At 43.8% G+C, this 19,042-nt stretch overlaps 1 protein-coding gene across 2 annotated transcripts in view; it reads right to left on the minus strand.

Annotated features, from left to right (window-relative positions):
- CCDC93 (coiled-coil domain containing 93) overlaps positions 1–19,042 on the minus strand; it is a 93,073-nt gene that overhangs the window by 57,450 nt on the left and 16,581 nt on the right. For both annotated transcript variants that reach the window (XM_047870830.1, XM_047870829.1), the window contains exons 5-7: positions 16,303–16,401; positions 15,431–15,487; positions 5,421–5,521 (exon numbers count right to left, since the gene is read on the minus strand). In XM_047870830.1, coding sequence (XP_047726786.1) covers positions 5,421–5,521; positions 15,431–15,487; positions 16,303–16,401 — 257 coding nt within the window. The remainder of the gene's footprint in view (positions 1–5,420; positions 5,522–15,430; positions 15,488–16,302; positions 16,402–19,042) is intronic.

Raw genomic sequence — 19,042 nt, forward strand, 5'->3', positions numbered from 1 at the left:
CTTTCTGACCACCCAAAGGCCTAGGTTAGGCCCCACAGGTATGCACTTCTGTGTTTACACCATCAACATGCTCATCTCACAGTGTGCGATAATTATGTCTAATCCTATAACTCTGTTGCACTCCTTCAACAGAGTGCTTCACTCATTTTTTTTAAATAACTTTTTAAATTGAGATATGACTTGTATAACATAAAATTTCTCATTTGATACTATATACTTCAGTGATTTTCAGTAGATTCACTCTTTGTACAACCATCACCACTATCAAATTCCAGAACAGTCCCATCACTTCAAAAAGAAACTCTGTATCTATTAGCAGTTAGTCCCAATTCCCCTCTCCAGCCCCTGGCTACCACTTACCGATTTTCCATCTCTACGGATTTGCCTATTCTGGACATATCCTATAAACTGAATTTTATGCGGCCCTTTGTGACTGGCTTCTTCACTTAGTATGTTTCCAAAGTCCATCCATACTACAGTATGAATCAGTACTTCACTGCTTTTTATGACTAGGTAATATCCCTTTATATGGATAAACCACACTTTGCTTATCTATTCCTTGGCTGATGGACAATTGGGTTGTTTCCACTTTTTTGTGAACAGTGCTGCTATGAATGTTCACAGAAAGCTCCATCAGCTTTTGTATCCTCAGCACCTAGGACAGCTCCTGGCACACAGTAGGTACTCAAGAAATGTATGCTGAATGAAGAGTCTGGCTGATTTTTCTAAAGCCCTCCTTCTCCGTGTGACATGGTGACACTGCTTCCATGACAAAGAGCTGTCCCCAGATGCCTAATAATTCCTGTCTCATTATGTTCACTGGTTGAGAGGTTTCTGGGAGACTTCCATGTTGCTTGAGCTTCACCAAGAGAACATGGTATCCCTTTCTGGCCTATCACCCCTCAAAAAGAACAACGGGATGCTTCAACTTATTTCTACAAAGCATTTACTTCTCTTTTATCTTTCATAGGTATGCTGCTCTCTCCTCCCACCTCCCTCTCCTCTTACCCTGTCTGCCCTGCCCTTGCCTCACAAGTGTCAGTCTGATCTGTGCTGCCACATGCTTCAATTTGTTTCTGCCTTTCCCTCTGTTAGCTCTGACCAACCAGCCCTGCTGATGTCTTACACTGTCAGCACCAACAGAGCTCTGGTCTCTTTTCACCCACTTGACTTCCTCACACCCTACACCTTACACTTGATCTTTAACATCAAGGATGTACACCTTCTAGAACAGCATAGTCTGAAAAAAATATAATGAGAGCTAAATATATAGCTTTAAATAAGTAGGTTCACACATTCAGGTTATTCCAAACAAACTTGAACTTTTTCCAATAACTAAATCAAGCCTGAGTCTTTCAGTGCTACTTAATTAAAATTAAAATTCTGTTCTTGAATCACATTAGTCATATTTCAAGTACACAATAGCCACATATGGCTAATAGCTACCATACTGAACATCATAGTTCTAGAAAGCAAACTAACCTTCAAAAACAACTGCCCCAGGGCAAATTAAGACAGGTACCAAACTATATGAAATAAAACAAGGGCATAAAAAAGCTCTAAATACTAAGGGCTGTGGGCCCTGTTCTTTGTTCATTTCACAGGTATCTGCTTAACTACGAGCGGTCACAGGCCTTACCATGACAGAGGATCCAAACAGGTTGGGAGAGACATGCCATATTTCCTTTACTAAGTACAGAATAATTCAAAGCAACTAAAATTAGGCCTCAAATGGTGTGGAATAAGCCAACACCAGTATTCTAGTGGTAGTGCTTCCAAATTCCACTTGCAAGTTGTTAAAAAGAGAGCCATGGGCCCAAGGTGGAATCCCTCACCCCTGTGAACAAACCAAGACTTAACTGCAGCTTCAACCTCTCTAGGAGTGGAATTTTAACCCAATCAGTCTGGAATCTTCTGGTCAGCACCAAAGAGGTAATCTGTCATATGGACTCTCCCCATCTTCCAGAAAAAGATGAGGTAATCCACTTAATAAGATTCCCTCCTTTCCCCCTAAAGGAAGGTGACCTTGCCTGAAACAATCCTTTCTTTCTAAGGATTGCTAATAACTTCTTGCCTTACCTTCCTTCCTATAAAAACCTTCCATTTTGTACAGCTGTTGGGAGCTCATCTCTACTTGCTAGATGGGAGGCTGCCGGATTCATGAGTCACTTAATAAAGCCAATTAGATCTTCAAATGTACTCCGCTGAATTTTGTTTTTTTTTTTTTAAACAAAGTCAAATATACTGCACATAAAATGCATTTCCCCACAGTGGCAGTTTTAAAGCATGGTTAGGTGTTTTAATTTAGCTCCTAAAAGCTGATTGGACCCATAATAAAATTGAAATATTATGGACTTACAATTTTAAGTGTAAAGTCAAAACCACGAGTCTTGTTTTCCCAAAGCCATAACATTTAAACAAACCTATCCAAACATGTTTTTAACAGGCACACACCATCCTTAAGGCCTTCAGCATGGGTGACCAGGCTCAAAGTTCAACTTCATTTTAGTGACTGAGAGTTAAAAAAAGGTGGAAGCAGCTGGAATGTTGACCTCCAAGCCACTGTGGGCCCAAGCTAATGAGTAATCTTCAACCCCAAAGAGTTTCAGACCTTCTAACTCGAGGAGTCAAAATACTTTCCCTCTTTTCAAAAGGTGAGATAATGAGGAAACTAGAGGCACTGACAAGAGATGGGGGTTCAGATTCCCAGGTGGGGATGAGCAATTAAGGGGTGCCACGATGTTGATACTCAAGGGAGAGACAGGATAGAGGTGAGTGAGTCCCGGGACCAGTGAAGGCCCGGCCTTGCCTGACTGGGGAAGGGAAGGGAGAGTGTGCAAGACTTCTCAGGCTTGGGGGAGGGCTCGTGGTGGGGTACAGAGCACACAGGAACAAGGAAAGCTGAAAGGAGAGGCGCGTTTGGATCTACGGGTCATATTTAAGGGCATCTGAGAACTGAAAACTGCTGCTGTTAACGATGATTATGGTGATGAGGATGATGAGGGCAGAGCCTAACAACCGACGTTTACTGTTTCCCACACAGGACAAACTATCCAAAGCTCTTCACATTTATATTGTTAACGTAATCCTCATTTAATGGGCCAGACCTCCATGGAGGGGATGGTACTGACAGAACCCCCGAGGAAAAAGTCTGATAGCCAGGAAGGAGGGGAGGGCCTTCCCAAGGAGGGGGCATGAAATGCACACTTGCTGGGGCTTTAAGTTTTTTCCAGTTTGCCCCATCAGTTTTAATAAGCACTCTCTTTGTTCAGTATCAGACCAAACAACAAAGACTGGGCTTGTCTTTCTAAAACCAGGAGCCAAACTTCCCCTGGAGGTTCAAACAGTATTTGTAGATAATGACAATGGCACGCTTTTGGAGTCCCAACAACACCTGAGTTCAAGTCCCAGTGTGAGGCTCTTAATAGTTCTTAATAGTAGTTAACAGTGGACTTTGGGCAAGTTATTGTTTAAATTTTCTGAATGCTGTCTTTACCATTCTCAAAAGAGAAAACTGAGCTAACTAAACCATCAAAATGTCCTAAGTACCCACTTCCCCACCTCTCACGAACTCACCCTCTCCTCATCAGGAAAGCTAAAAAGAAAGCAAAACCATCCTTCTAAAAAAAAAAAAAAAAAAATCCTTCATCAAATACCTACCCTAAGCTTAGAATACAGAAGTCAGTCTAACCCCACCGACAGGAATTAAGATTGATAGGGACACACTCTGCACTTTCTTACTCCAAGTTTGAGGAGAGTCACAAAGAAAACCTGTGGATTGCTCCCTTCCCTAAAGAAAGCCCCACCAGACTCTGGGCAGGGATGTCCTGAAGTTGCCCAGCCATCATATGATAAGAATGACTACCCTCTACAACACATGCAAAAGAGCCAGTTTAAAACTGGGATTTTCAAAACAAAATGGTGAAATGTCATCAGCCTGGTCGCTGTGAGGTGGACAGTTTACTGAATCCCTGACTCCTTTACACGCCCAGGAACGTTTGGAGCATCCATGACAATGGAAAACATGGAGGTATCAACAACAGAAACCATGAAAACCACAGCATTCTCCTGAGTATTCTTTGGCTCTGGAATGTGTGATACCCAGGGAGGTGGTCTCTCCAGCTCTGGCTCCCTCAGACTCACATGCCCACCTACACTGGGGCGTGGCTGCAAAACCCCATCACAGTGCCCGGGGCCTGCGACCTGCCAGTTGCTTAGGGCCCAAAACTCCGAAAGGGCCCCACACCTGGTTGTTGCTGCTGTCTTGAAATTCTTAATAATTAAGCCTTATCAATAATGATTAATTAACAAGGGGCCTTGCATTTTCATTTTATACTGGGCCCTACAAACTATGTGGATGGTCTGGTGGTGCCTGACTCAGAAGAGGAATTCAATTCACAGCAGCAACTGGTAAGCCGTGGAGCGGCCGGCACAGCCGGCTTAGGGCCAGAACAACACCTTCCTTGGAATGGAAGGGACCGGCTTCCATCCTTAGGAAGAGGGACCGGACACCACACCACCCCCTCAACAACAAAGAGGGAAAGAAGTGTGGCAAGTTTTTCTGAAGTGTTTTTCCACTTGGAAGGTGGAGTGTCTATAAACCAACGAAGCCTACTTTCCTTCTCATTCTCTCCAGCACTAGTACTGGAGCACTGCCCCTCCAGAGGGGGCGGCCATGAGACCGATGTTCACTCAGAGAGGTGCTCGAGGCAGAGCCGGCTGGGTTAGCAGGCAGAGCAGCACACGGCAACCACTCCCAGGGCAAAGAAAGGAAGCACAAGGCGACATACTCACGTCAAGGAGTCAGATACACTAGGTAGAAAACGCAGGACATAAATGAAGGTTAATACCCAAGGTCAACCAAGAAACTCACCGAGGAGAGCGCTTCTTTGTGAGTTTTTAAGTAAAAAAATGAGGACACAAGATAACTGGTTTTGTAAAACATTAGATTATTAAGAAGTGACAAAATACTTCTAAATTCTTCATCTTCCTGCTCAGGACAATTCCTCACAGGAAACCAAAACTATTATTCTAACCCTTCGAGTAAAACCACTGTAACCGTTCGATTCTTTAGCTTACCTAAAGATTGTAACAAATGGCAGGGGTATGACGGGTGGCCCACCCCCAGCCTCTGCAAATACCGCCAGCCCCCCAACTCTGAGGAGGGCAGAGACAGGGCACACAGTTACACGCAAATTTCCGGAGGGGCACTGCAAAGAAAAGGCCTCCACCACCATCGTCAGGAAGCTACCCACAGAAGCGTGGGAAAAAAGCCCCCGGTGATGGAAATCTCGGACCCAAACCGGTAAACTCAATCAGGTAAAAGCCAACCAAATTAATCTCAATGAAGCAATCCAAATCAGCTTTTCTTTTCAATGGTTTTATAAAATAGACACTTCAGATTGGGTCCCCTTTATTACCTGCCATATTCCAAAAGCGTAGCATGGACTCGAGATTCTTCATCCAGCAGCTCTCCTGCTCCCTGTTGGCGTCTGTATTTCCGACGGGGCTTGTAAACATCCTAAGGAGTGGGTGAGACAGAGGACTTACTGAGTGTGAGAGGGCCCTCCTCCTGAACTGGCCGCTGGGTGCATCCCGGCCGGTCAGGGAGGCTAGTCTTTCCCCATCGTGGCGAGTATACCCCTCTCTTGTAGGAGAGCCGGGGGCGCTCAGGGAGGCCACCCTCAAGGAGTCTGCTCCTTTGATGTGCACATAGGTAGCAAGTATTTCCACTCAATATATTGCCCCTCAACTTTGTTTTCACTTGGTGGGTTTCTTTTGTCCTATGGCATTTTAATACTTTATGTGGTCAAACGTAATCATTTTATATCTTACTTCTTATACCAGGGATTGTCAAAAAAAAAAAAAGTTCTTGTATGTTACTTGTATGGGTTATATTTAGCCTTTTAAACTACTCAGAAGTTTTTTTTCCTGAATGGAAAATTAAGAATGCCAACATCATCAGTTTAATAGTCTAGCCTTCCCCTGATCTGAATGGCATGCATATGTATACCATGTAGAGGTGTTCCCCTCTTCTATTCCTCCTGCTTTAGGAACCTTTATCCTGTCTCCACTGTTCTTTTGCAAATTCCCGGCTATTCTTACACTTTTTCTCTTCCAAATGAATTCTAGTAACAACTTGTCAAGTTTGTAATAAAAAGCAGTTGAGTGTTGATCAGAATCACAACAAATCTACAGATTATTTTGGAAAGAACTGACATATTTATAATATTGAATCTTGCCTTGAGAAGCAAGGTTTATCTCTCTATTCAGATCTATTTTATTCCTTAACAAAATTTTCCAGAAGCAAAACAAAACAAAAACGCAAATTTTCTAGTCACTGCGTATCCAGACCTTTTCACCACCCGAGCCACAAACCAGTTCAACAGTCACAGGTGTGTATGTTAACCCAGAATCCTTTAAACAAATTCCTCAAGTGGTCAAGGAGATTTCAATTCTTAGACTCTAAAATAGCAGAGGAGTAGATATAAACCCTTCAGCAATACATATCTTCTTTACAAACGTGTTGAGGTTTACCCTCAAAAAGTGTATAAAAAAAATAAAATGCTCTATCAACTTTCACTGACTTGTACAAATGTGGAAGCAAACATAGATCTATTTTGTGTAGGACACATCCTGAAACTACACATATGTACATATATGCCTCCTAAGCAAAGTACGTGGTATGTAGTAGGTGCTCAATTAATGCAGGTCTTTACCCCCACCTGATTTAGCATTTTGCCCCAGTGAATGTCCTCCTTGACTGCCAAGCTGGCAGCCAAATCATATCTTAAAATATGCTCAGGCCTCTGAACGCAAGCAGGTGAATATTTATGCCAAGGAAGGTATTCCAGTCGTTTGTCCCTGGATTTTTTCTCCTCCACCACCAGACCTCATCATCACTATCCTCGACCTGGACATCACTAGGACAAGCATTACTAGCAGGCTGCTCCATAGAGTGGCATTTTTATTCCAATTAGAGTCGTTCCTCCCTTGATATTTCTGGTTAACTTTAGTACTGTACTTTTTATTATGAGAAGTTTCAAACACACAGAGAAACATTCTTTTGTAAGACATACTATATAATCTTAACAGTTTTGTAAAAAAGGAACAGAATAGGGTCTGGGATGATGCGGGAGTGGTTTTCTTATAACTTGCTGCCAGAAATAATCCCCAGTTTGCTCCTGCTGTCGACATGAATAGGAAGCTATGAATAATGTAAAACAGATTTATGGGGAAATGCAAAATATAATGAACCCACATGACGTCAGTTACTGCCCATGATTTAATTCTCACTGAGCTCTACTATTATAGCAGTACTATATAATTGAGCTTAACTGCTATCTTCCTTAGTTACCACTGATAGAGTCAATGACCCAAGACAGGAAATTGGATTCTTCTAAAAAAAGGGCTGACTCCAAAACAATAGCATACCGAAACCAACAGCTACGAGGACCTTTTATTCTGCCAAACAGTGACAATGTTGGCCTTTGCATAATTATTCCTTCTACTTAAAAGCACCATGTCATATACCGCTCACCTTTGGCATTTCATAACTACACTAAGAGGTGGAGGCAAGGCAGGTGCCATTACCCTCACTTTCCTACTGAAGAAGCAGAGATTAGATAATTTGTCCAGGATCTCTGAGACAGTACTAGGTCCCCTGGCTGCTGGTCCCAGGAATTTTCCAGTGCACTGACTTGCTTCTGGTGGGCATTCCTGCCATCCTCCAGCCATCTCAAATGAGTCCTCTCATGACACCATCATACACCTGAGGCTGCCTCACGGGTCATTACGTGGTTTGCTTAAGTGACAACGACCTAAATTTCAGGGCAACTATAGAGAGCTATTGCTAAGTCACCCTTTAAAGCAACAGGGAGTCAGGAACACTGATGTCTAGCATGGTCTCTGCCACTAACTGGCTCTGTGACCTTGGGGATTTCCTTCAATGGGCCTGTTTCCATATCTGCAAAATGAGGACTGAACTAATAGCTCTTGGACAGTCCCTTGTTCTCTGTGCTAAAGGACACATGAGCCGGGTTAAAATATTAAAGTGACTCTTTTGTAAAGCAGAGAACTCTTGTCCTGTGAGAGTCACATATTTCTACCTTACGGGTTTGGCTGTAAGTCACTGGGTGAAGTAACTCCCGAGTCATCTCCAAAAGGCCGGGAAGGGAAGTGGAAGAGCACAACGCCGGGGCAGTGTCTGGAGCAAAGGCCTGATCACTGCCCCCTCAGTTACAGCAGGCACCTCCTTTATGGAATACCGAGCAGGCAGCGAGACACCCCCACCAACGTCTATGGTCAACAGTTCCAGTGGGGGCCACACCCAGGCCAGTAGGAAGTGACATCCTCCTGTCTTGGGTCTGTTGACCTGAACACATCATCTCAGGGCTCACCAGCCCAGACCAACTCTCACAGATACACCTCAGCCCAGGAGCCCCACAGACTAACTCTGGTTCTGCCTAACGGGGATCCACAGAGGTCTCCACCATCAAGGGCAATGTCCTGAAAGATCCTGTAAGAAAAAGTTACTGTAACTGGGACAAATATTTTTTTTTTCATTCTCATGTTAATAAAATAACAGAACAAAACCCCTGGGTACTGGGTGAAGGAAATGGGAGACAAATGGATGGCGACCATTTCTGGAGAGAAACATGTCTGCGGGGAGGAAAGTTAGCTGGGGAGGTGGAGTCTTCTCCAGACTCTGTTCCTTTTTTATTCTCTTTCACTTGAGCTCTGCTCTGCTTCTTGAGGACCAGCACACATCCCACCTCAGGGCTCCTTGAATCAAACAATATAATTTGCTGGGTAAGACTAAGGTCACTGCACTAAATAAAGGAGCCAAACGCGCCTTCTGCATGTTGGTTCTTAGGTTCGTGTTCCTCACAGCAGGCCGAGACCGACTGGATCAGGAGTGTGCCAGTGCCAAACTGAAATTTTCACACATCCCATTCTTTTAAACACGGCCCAGACGAGCAGATTTTTAGCCACTGACAGCCTATGTTGCATACTCCATAAAACTGCATTTGCTAACCACAGACTGGATAGGCCCTGGAACTGTAAAGACCCCAAATCACTGCTGCCCTTCAGAGATCTCTGCTGCAGATATTCCCTGTGCCAGTGCTGAGTGACATCGCCAAGGCACACGGACAATCTCCAGGATCCCCCGGGGAGTTCCCTTGCTCCCTTCCCCTTCTAGATGCAGCCTTGGAGCCTAAAACTCTGGACAGTGGCTTGCTGTGAGGGACTGCCCTCTCCTACAAGCAAACCTGTCAAAGCATCACTCAAATAAAGCTTATTTGTGCTGCTGCCCCTTACGGTCATATCTTTTTCCTCGATGAGACCCCAAATTCCCTTAAACCCTTTCCTGGTGGAACATCACTGCTTTTACCTCTTCTCCTACGGCGTGGTCTGGCACACAGTGAGTGAATACATGCACAAGCAAGGTTTTAGCCCTAACCCCATAACTTACCACCCGTCTGACCTGGGGCAAGTTACTTTAACCTATGTAATTTTTCATCTGTAAAAAAGGTATAAGTAGAGTTATTGGGAGGTTTAATTATTTAATACTATCTGACACACAGTAAGGGCTAAGATATACATTTGTAACCTACGTATGAATATATATTAATAAAATGTACTAATACTGTTTTACGTATGTTGCCACATTTATATTGTACGTGCTGAATGGAAAGGCCTTCCTCACAGCATCTCCTGTGGTAGAACACAACACGTGGGAGTAGTTACTTCAAATGACATGGTCTCTTAGGTGATCTGGTAAGTTCTGCAAAGCATTTTCTTTCAACTAGACTGGAAACTCTTGGAGTCTTCTCCCCCCACCCCACCCCCGTTCCCTCTATTCTCAAACAAAATTCTAAACATTACCAAAAAATGTTCAGTGAATAGTAAACATTTCTTGGAACTTCGGGTAAAAATTCACAGTACTCTTTACTCATGGTTAAGAGAGAGGGACAGACCTCACTGCACAGAGCAGGTACTTCAGGAATACGAAGGCTGACAGTGCGGAAAAGGAGGAAGCAAGCCGCACATGAGCACAAGAAGTGAGACAAGTGAGCGATTATGTTATGACACGACAAAGAGAAGGTGGTAAGGGGTAACCTGTCCTGGGTGGCAATCGTTTTGTTTTCTTACGTGCTTTGAAAATATTACCATCAGCAGGCCTTCTAGAAAGCAGCTAGTTAAAGGAGGAATGGAGAAGCCAAAAAGGAACACATCTCAAAGAGGAAAGCCAAAGAACTGGGAACAATCCCCAGGAAGAAGAACAACAAGGCCAAGACAAAGAGAACCACAAAGTGATGAGCTCAGAAATTCAAGTTAACAGCAGTCTTTCTGCCTAACAATCTGCCAAGAGGTACAATAGCCTTAGGCATAAACTTTGACCCAATTCCACTTCATGAAATGTATCCTAGGTTAATAAAGATAAAAGAAAAAAATTAGCTATGAGAATGTCCTATATAATGGCCAAAAGAAAAAAAAAGATACAAACTAAGCTAGTTAAATCAGTACCACACAATGAATAATCTACAGCCAGTAAAAATGATGTGGAGGTATATTTATTGGGATGCAAACATATTCTTAAGCAAAATTATACATTCTTGAGCAAAAACCAAAACAGAATGTAAAATATAACGCCATTTTTAGAGAACTCTAATTCTCTCCATTGATATACATATTTTATATTTCCTACTTGGAATATAGGTCAGTAATTATCCCTGGCTGGTGATATCATGGTGACTTAGTCTTTGTATTTTTTCCCATTTCTTAATTTTCTATTATTATTATGAAGGTACCAGCACAAAAAATAAATAAGCTATTTTAAAACAAAAAATCATGCACAAAAAAATGGCTGGGCTACATAACCAAAGACAAATGCATCCTATAAGGATGGCTAAGGATAAAAATAAGCTAAACATTTTGAAAAATATTAAAATATATTTTAATAGTTATTTTTTTATTTTTTTAATGTTTATTTATTTTTGAGACAGAGAGAGACAGAGTGTGAGTAGGGAGGAGCCGAGAGAGAGGGAGACACAGAATCTGAAACAGGCTCCAGGCTCTGAGCTGTCAGCACAGAACCTGATGTGGGGCTTGAACCCAGGAACTGCGAAATCATGACCTGAGCCGAAGTCAGAAGATCAACCAACTGAGCCACCCAGGCCCTTTAATAGTTATTTTTTAAAAAGAGGTTATAGCTAAGTACGAATACGTCAAAGCCTGCTGGTTGAGGGAATATGGTATTATGTTAGTAGATGACAAAAGAAAACAACATGATAGTCTCCACTTGGCAGACATTCTCTAGCTGCACAAAGGCTCTTCTAGTGGAAAAGTCATAGTAAATGCCCCCATAGGGGACTGAAGAGGTGATGGGAAAGCACCCAGCCAATCTGGATACATTTGAGTCTTTGGGACCTAGATGAATAATATCCCAGAGCCCTGAAATAAGTCAGGAACATTGCTGTAAAATTGGTGCCAAAAATATGTGGGAAGTCAGAGTCCAGGTGAAGAGAGGAAGCTGGAGAAGCACCATGCCTGTCGCGTTTGAGGAGTCAGATGTAAAATCAAAATGTGGCTGCCTCTTCCTATTTTGCAAATATGCAGGGAATTTGTTAACTCTTTTGGCTTTGAATTTCTGATTTTTAAAATCAAATCAATGATAGGGGTGTCTGGGGGCTTGGTTGAGCAACTGACTTTGGCTCAGGTCATGATCTCATGGTTCGTGGGTTCGAGCCCCACATCGGGCTTAGCACTGACAGCGCAGAGCCTGCTTCAGATTCTCTCCCTCTTTCCCTGCTCCTCCCTTGCTCATGCTCTCTCTCTCTCTCTCAAAATTAAACATTAAAAATAATTTTTTTTAATGTTTATTTATTTTTGAGACAGAGAGAGACAGAGCGCGAGTCGGGGAGGGGCAGAGAGAGAGGGCGACACAGAATCTGAAACAGGCTCCAGGCTCTGAGCTGTCAGCACAGAGCCCGACGCAGGGCTCGAACCCACGAACCGTGAGATCATGACCTGAGCCAAAGTCGGACGCTTAACTGACTGAGCCACCCAGGCACCCCAACATTAAAAATAATTTTAAAAATATAGAAATAATAATATGTAACTCCCTGACTGTTGGTGAGGAGTTAATGACACAATGCTTGTAAGAATCTAGTTAGGTGCCAAATACACAGAAGGCCCTCAATCAGTACAGGGTGGCTAGGGACATATTTTATAAAAGGCTGGGTCCAGAAATTAGGCACCCATTGTCTGACCTTATTTGAATCCTTAATTTACTATTCACAATTCAAATTTGGGATCCCAGATTCGTCAATAAGGAGTAGGTAAGAAAAACTGAGGAGGCATGTGAAGGGCAGTGCCGGGAAAAAGGTGGGCAGGGAAGGAAACATGCGTCCGAACCCAAGACCTGCAAAGAGCCACACCCCTGGTAGTCTAGGAAAGACTTCATTCCCTTCGCGAAGGGAGACATTTCCCTTAGAGAGCGTGACAGTGAATGAAAAACAGCAAGCGGCTTCATTTCTTATGTGACTCACAAGGATAAGCCAGGGACAGACACTGCAGCCCTGGAGTCTCTTGTAAGCTTCTGGAATTCTCATTTCAAGGCAAGGAAGTGAAGAAGCACTTGCAGAAGTGGTGGGTGGAAGGGATGGAAGTTAATGGCAATGGAGCTCAGCTAAGAAACCTACGAAGACAGCTTCCAGAAGTGAGAGGTATTTTCAATAGATAGGCGAAGAAGCAAACCAACAAAACCCAAAGTTCAGCTCTGGCCATCCATCAAAATTCTTTATCATTCCTGCTACAAATGTATGGACAGTCAACTGAGGAGCAAATTCACACATAAAAAAGGAAATAAACTGAGTATTATCAAAGAGACTTGCAAATTGTTCCCATTTTCCTTTATCTTGATATTATTTTGTAATTAGCTGCAAACAGCACTGTATCTAGAGGCCCACAGTTACGAGAGTGGGTTTGCATCCTGGCTCCATCATCACCAATGTGACCTTGCGCAACTTGCAACCTAGCTGTGCCTGAGCTTCCTCGCCTGTTAAAAACAAGAAAAAATACTACTACCTCAGAGGACTGTTGTCAGGACTGCGTAGGTTATATATAAATGCTTATAACAATGTCTGGTACCATGTATTTGTCATTATCATTACCTCCTTCAATTCTATGCAGTCCTATTACCAAGCAGAAGACGATTTTCTTTAAAAATTCCACTACAAATGAGAGGAGGGGAGAATGTGTCCCTAGAGGCCTGAAATGTTTAGTGGGCATGATGATGACAGGCCCAACTTCGTGGGTAGGACGACAGACAGCTATGCTGGCCTTTCCTTCACGGTGATAATGCCGAATGAAAACTGTACTGTTTCTCACTCTCTACCCAGGGCTCAGAGTGAGATTTATATAAGAAGATATTCAATTAAGCATTTCAGAAATTTTACTTTTATTTACTGTTTTTGAATAAGTAATGCACAGACTTGGTATTAAATCCAGATAGTACAGGCTTTCCAAGGAGAAGAGCATTTCCCCTCCTCTCCTGCTCCTGGCTCCCCATTCCCTGTATGGGAGGTAATGCCATCACTTGGTTCTTGTACCTCTCCAGAAATGAAGCATAATATAAAACAAGAAAAAACAACAGCATATCCAACAAATTGATTATTAGTTTTCATGACAAATGCAGTTAGGGGGAATCTTTAATCGCCTACAAAACTCTATATTGGTAAGCTAAAAAAAAAAAAAAAAAGCCCACAAAATTGTATTTAAAATAGGACTCCAATTCAGTATAAAAATGCACATTAAAAACATGCAAGAAATATGTCTAAGCTCCAAAAGAAGCTGCTTCTGTGTTGTGAGATTAAGGTTCTCTTCCTCTGTATCTAGCAACCTTTATTTAATTTATTTATTTAATTTTTTTTTAATGTTTATTTATTTTTGAGAGAGACAGAGACAGAGCTTGAGCAGGGGAGGGGCAGAGAGAGAGGGAGACACAGAATCTGAAGCAGGCTCCAGGCTCTGAGCTGTCAGCACAGAGCCCAATGTGGGGCTCAAACCCACAGACCATGAGATCATGACCCAAGCCAAAGTCAGACGCCCAACTGACTGAGACACCCAGGCGCCCCTCTATCAACCTTTAAAAAAAACAAAACAAAAAAAAACCCAAAAAACTTTGAAGGATGCTCTAAACTGAATGACTATTTCATAACCAGGAAAAAAAAATTACTCTGATGTCATATCATGTCCTCTTATTATTATTATTTAATACTGCGACTGAAACCAGAAATAGTACCTGGCTTTAGCGTATAACTATCTTGATGGTATTCTACTCCTTCCATTTCCAAAATGGAATTGTGAAAAAGATACAAATTACAACTATAAAGTGACAAAGACTTTCTTTTTTTTATTAAAGTTTATTTTTGGGAGAGACAGAGACAGCGCAAGTGGGGGAGAGGCAGAGAGAGAGAGAGAGAGAGAGACAGAGAGAGAGAGAGAATCCAAGGAGGCTCCATGCCATCAGTGCAGAGCCTGATCCGGGGCTTGAACTCACAAAGCTGTGAGATCATGACCTGAGCTGAAACCAAGAGCCGGACGTTTAACCAACTGGACTACCCAGGTGCCCCAAGGCTTTCTTGTTTTAAAGGAGCACTTCATGTCACCAAATGATTGTTACTCTTTTTAGAGCGATCACCTTGGAAGACCACACATTTACTCTTAAAGTAGAAAAAATAAGTAAAAAAACGCTACACGTTATTTTTGGAAGAAAGAAAACAAACCCCCAGGCATTATGGCTTCATTCCCAGCAGCTCAGGTAGGAAGGCTGGGGCTGGGGTGGGGTGGTGGCACTGATGAGGTTCTACTGGGCTCTGGCCCAGAATATTCTGAAAAGCTCTTCTCAGCCCTTGCAAGCAGAGATCCCACGGTTCTCTGGGCATGGAAGTGCAGAGTGGGCATACGAGTGCAGATCCCACGGTTAAGATACAATGTGTGTGTTGACCAAGGCCATCCCCATGTGTCCCACACAAAGCTCAGGAGTAGCTCCTCTCCAAAGCCATCACGGGGTGCTAATCTCAATTTGCCACCTCCAGCTCATCATCTACTCTTTGGAGCTATTCAAAGTTTACACCTGCCACTGGCACAAGTAAGGAAAGGCTTTAGATCTGGAAAGTTTCTCCCATAAAACTGGAAGTAAGGAGGACACAGGATGTGGTTGTGGCATTTTCTACCCATGAATGCTGGCATCCAGATATGGGCATGGGGGCAGGCAGGGCTTCCTTCACACTCACACCTGAGGTCCAATCCTAGGCAATCCCAGGAAGACCTTGGCAAGGGTTTTGGGATTTGAATCACAGGGCTATTGGGAGGCCATGAACCTGTCCTTCCCTTACAGAAGAATACGGGCAGGGGAACTTACTGAAAGGTCAACAACTGTCTTGATGGCCTTTTCTTTTCTTTTTACAAAGTCGTCATCCTGTAAGACAAAACACAGCGATTAAACAAATCCTGTGTGAAGACTGGAACTCAACTGGACTTTTCAGAACCCTGTCTTACAAACTGACTTCTCGTCACAGCTTTGCCTGCAGACGCCTCTATCGTCTAACAGACTGGAATATATTCTGCGTGGGAAGAAGCTAGGGCCTCTGCAGGTGGCTGTGAAACAGAGCCCCACAGCCGGTGACAGTGAGGGGGCCCACAGAGTGTGCTGGTGAAGAGAACCACTCTCACCCAAATCCTCACGAGCTCTGAAACCCTGGCAAGCTGCCTCGCCTCTAAGCCTCAGCTTCACCATGTGTAAACGGAGCCGCCTATGCCAGGGCGGCTGTGAAGACTAAAGAGGGGTAGGCATGCAAGGCGCTGGGAATTCATGCAGTAGACATTCAATAGTTACCAGTTATTACTACTGTGGTGGTGCTGGTGGCTGCTATTAAACTATTATGATAGGAACGCCCTTGGCAATGACCTAGGTGATCTCTCAAAAAGCTTTATATGGCTATAAAAAACTATACTCATTCTTATAATTTAATAAACATTCTGAATCAAGTATCAAAGTTGAGAGAAAGAGACAAAAACGCAGGGCTTTACACAGGGCTTTAAAGCAGGGCTTTAAGCAGTGCCTGCTTAAAGAGGCAGTTCTTATGAAGCAGGAGGCCCCCTTTCAAAGCTGACCGGGTAGGGGCAGAGATGTCATATGGAGGGGTGGGGAGCCTGAGCTTCCCCTGCTCCTTCCCAGGGAGCCTCTGAGCAGATGCACTGTTCTCAGTTGGACAAGAGAAGGAGAATACTGACCTCGGGGAGACTGTAGGTTTTTTGGAACTGGGAAATGGAGTAGGAGCGGATGTAGTCACCCATTTCTTCCTTTGTTTCTATAGCTCGCTTCACCAGCCACTGGGAAAGAGAGGTAGGACATGTGAGGACAGGGGTGAAACACCACCGCGGTCGAGGCCAACTCAGAGATGGTACGACTCATCAACCCGAATCACCACATCTGAACTGACTAGGTGACGAGAAACTACCCACGTACACATGCTGTCCCATGTGAAAAGCAGCCGGCCGGGCGTCTGAGAGGCTAAGAGCCAAGGGCATCTGGAGCAGAGTGGCCGTGCAGGAGCTCTAAAGCCTCGCTTCAGATCCTCAGTTTCGCTCTGTGCAAAGTCGAGGTGAGAGTATCAGTTTCTTTCACCTCACAGAGCTACCGGGGGAGGAAAGGAAATCACAAGGACCAGAATACTTTGCAACTAAAGCATGGCAAAAATATAGTTATTCCCCACAACCCCCCGGTTCCAGTGGCAGATCTTAACATAACTCTCCCTGTGCTGCCTGTACCACAGACCAGGGAAAGGGAAGAGAGCCTCAGAGAACATCTAGTACAACCCCCTCTTTCATCGATGGAAAAATCCCTCAAATACTCGCATTTGAGTACAGGTTTGCCGAATACCCGGCCCTAGACTTCAGGTGAGTGAAGCAGTCACAGCATTTGCTCTCTTAAACCACACATTATATGGCAACTGGCACTGGCCATGCTGTACTGAACCTGAAGTTCAGAGCCACTACAGAATTTGTCTGTTCTTGTTCCATAGGTAGCAAGCACAAAGCTGTCACAACTCACAGGCTCTTCCACACGGGAAGACCGGACAGAATGTAAAATACAAAAACAGCCTTTGCTTCTCTTCCCTGGCTCTTCATTCAGTCCCTATATGACTGAAGAACATTATGGAGGGAGGATGCCATCTGTCAGTCACCGTTCTCTTTCCAGAAAGAGCTACTACATCCCCAAAGCAGCTTGTGGACAGTAGTAGTATTTCTCCTGGAGCACAGCACACTTGGCAAGGTTTAGCTACTTAGGACAGCAGACGCATGGCATATGGGGTAGTGCTCCTGCAGGGATAGGCAGAATGCTTGCTCACAGAGGGCAGCCAGCTCGAGGAAAGGACGTATTTAGGAAGTACTTGCCCAAGATAGGAGTGGCTGCAAATAACTCAGGGGGATATTCTTTTGTTGTTAGTATCTTCCATTTATTTCCATCACTCCACTCCACCCCACCTCCAAACAACAGCCTCAGGCACTGACTAAAACCCAGAAGCAGGGGCAGAAGCTCACACAGCCTTCAGAGCTTCTCCAGACCCTCTCCCGCACCCCCACCCAGCACCATGGCCCAGGACAACTACGGAGGCTGACTCCTTGCTCAACTCAGTTTCTACTTCCCTTTGGATGGGAAGATCCAGTTTCTGGACTTTCAAAGTCGTCTCTTTCTCAGATGCTCCTCCATACATTAGATCTACACTGAGCTGTTAATTTGGCTGGATCCTGGCGAGTGTGATCAGATAAGGAAGGTAAGAGAGTCTTAGGATTCAGAGACTCGATCGCTGTAGTGGACTTCCTAGAGTGAAGGGCTGTGGAGGGAACCTCTTGGACAGCCAAGCTCTGCCCCAAGTCCCTAGCATTTGAGACAAATACCTACCCTCACAGGATTCACATGTCTGGCCTGGGAGAAGAAGATGTGACCTAGAAGTACTGGGGCCTGAAGTCAGATCCCTTCTTCTCTAGGCTGGCATTCAGCGCGTTACTACAGCTGTGCTAAACAGCGCAAACCTGGAGGTGAGCCCCAAGAATCACACAAGACAACTAACTTGACGACTGCTCTTTCACCGGTCTCCGGCAAAACAGGCACTAACTACAAGCTGTGGTTACTTTTTCATAATACTTTCATGTATTTAAGGGACTGTCCATTCAAAGGACTGTCCTTTATTCCAAGACTGGGGGGTTAAAACGCCTTTCTTTTAGGAAACGATAAAGCAAGATAGTTGTCACTTAAAAAAAATGGCTTTTTTGTTAAAGTATAAATGATATACAATATTATATTAGTTTCAGGTGTACAACATAGTGATTCAGCAATTCTGTACACTACTCAGTGCTCACCACAGTAAGTACAGTCACCATGCAATGTTATTACAATGGTATCGACTGTATTCCCACTGCTGTACTTTTCATGTCCGTGACTATTTTATAACTGGAAGTCTTTACCTCTTTATCCCCTTCACTTATTCTGCCCATCCCCCACCCACTTCCCCTTTGGCAACCACCGGTTTGTTCTCTGTATTTAAGAGTCTGTTTGACAGTTGTTACTTTGAAAGATGTTTTTGCTCGACAAATTACAGATAGGCCAACCTCCATGTGTGCTTTAATTAAGAAATCTGGTAACCACTAACCTAGGTTCTCACATCCAGAGAGGAAGCCTTCCAGCATTCCACGTACAACAGGGAACATTCAGATGCTCAAAATGCCTAAGCTAGCGAAAGAAGATCACTTCCCTTTCATTGCCTTTTCCTCTCTGGATCAGATTTGTTGCTCTCAGAGTTCTAGCATAGGGCTGAGTAAGGCCTAATCACTAGAGATTTAGGCTTTGGGGGGAAAGGCAACAACTTCACATTATGGCGGTAGTGGAAGTTTCAGTAATACCCAACACAGGGTCGCTAGCTCCTGTTTTCACAAAAGGAATCAGTTATCATCCTCCTGCATCAGAAAGTCT

This window comes from Prionailurus viverrinus, chromosome C1 (assembly GCF_022837055.1).
Source record: "Prionailurus viverrinus isolate Anna chromosome C1, UM_Priviv_1.0, whole genome shotgun sequence".
Classification (NCBI taxonomy): Eukaryota; Metazoa; Chordata; class Mammalia; order Carnivora; family Felidae; genus Prionailurus; species Prionailurus viverrinus.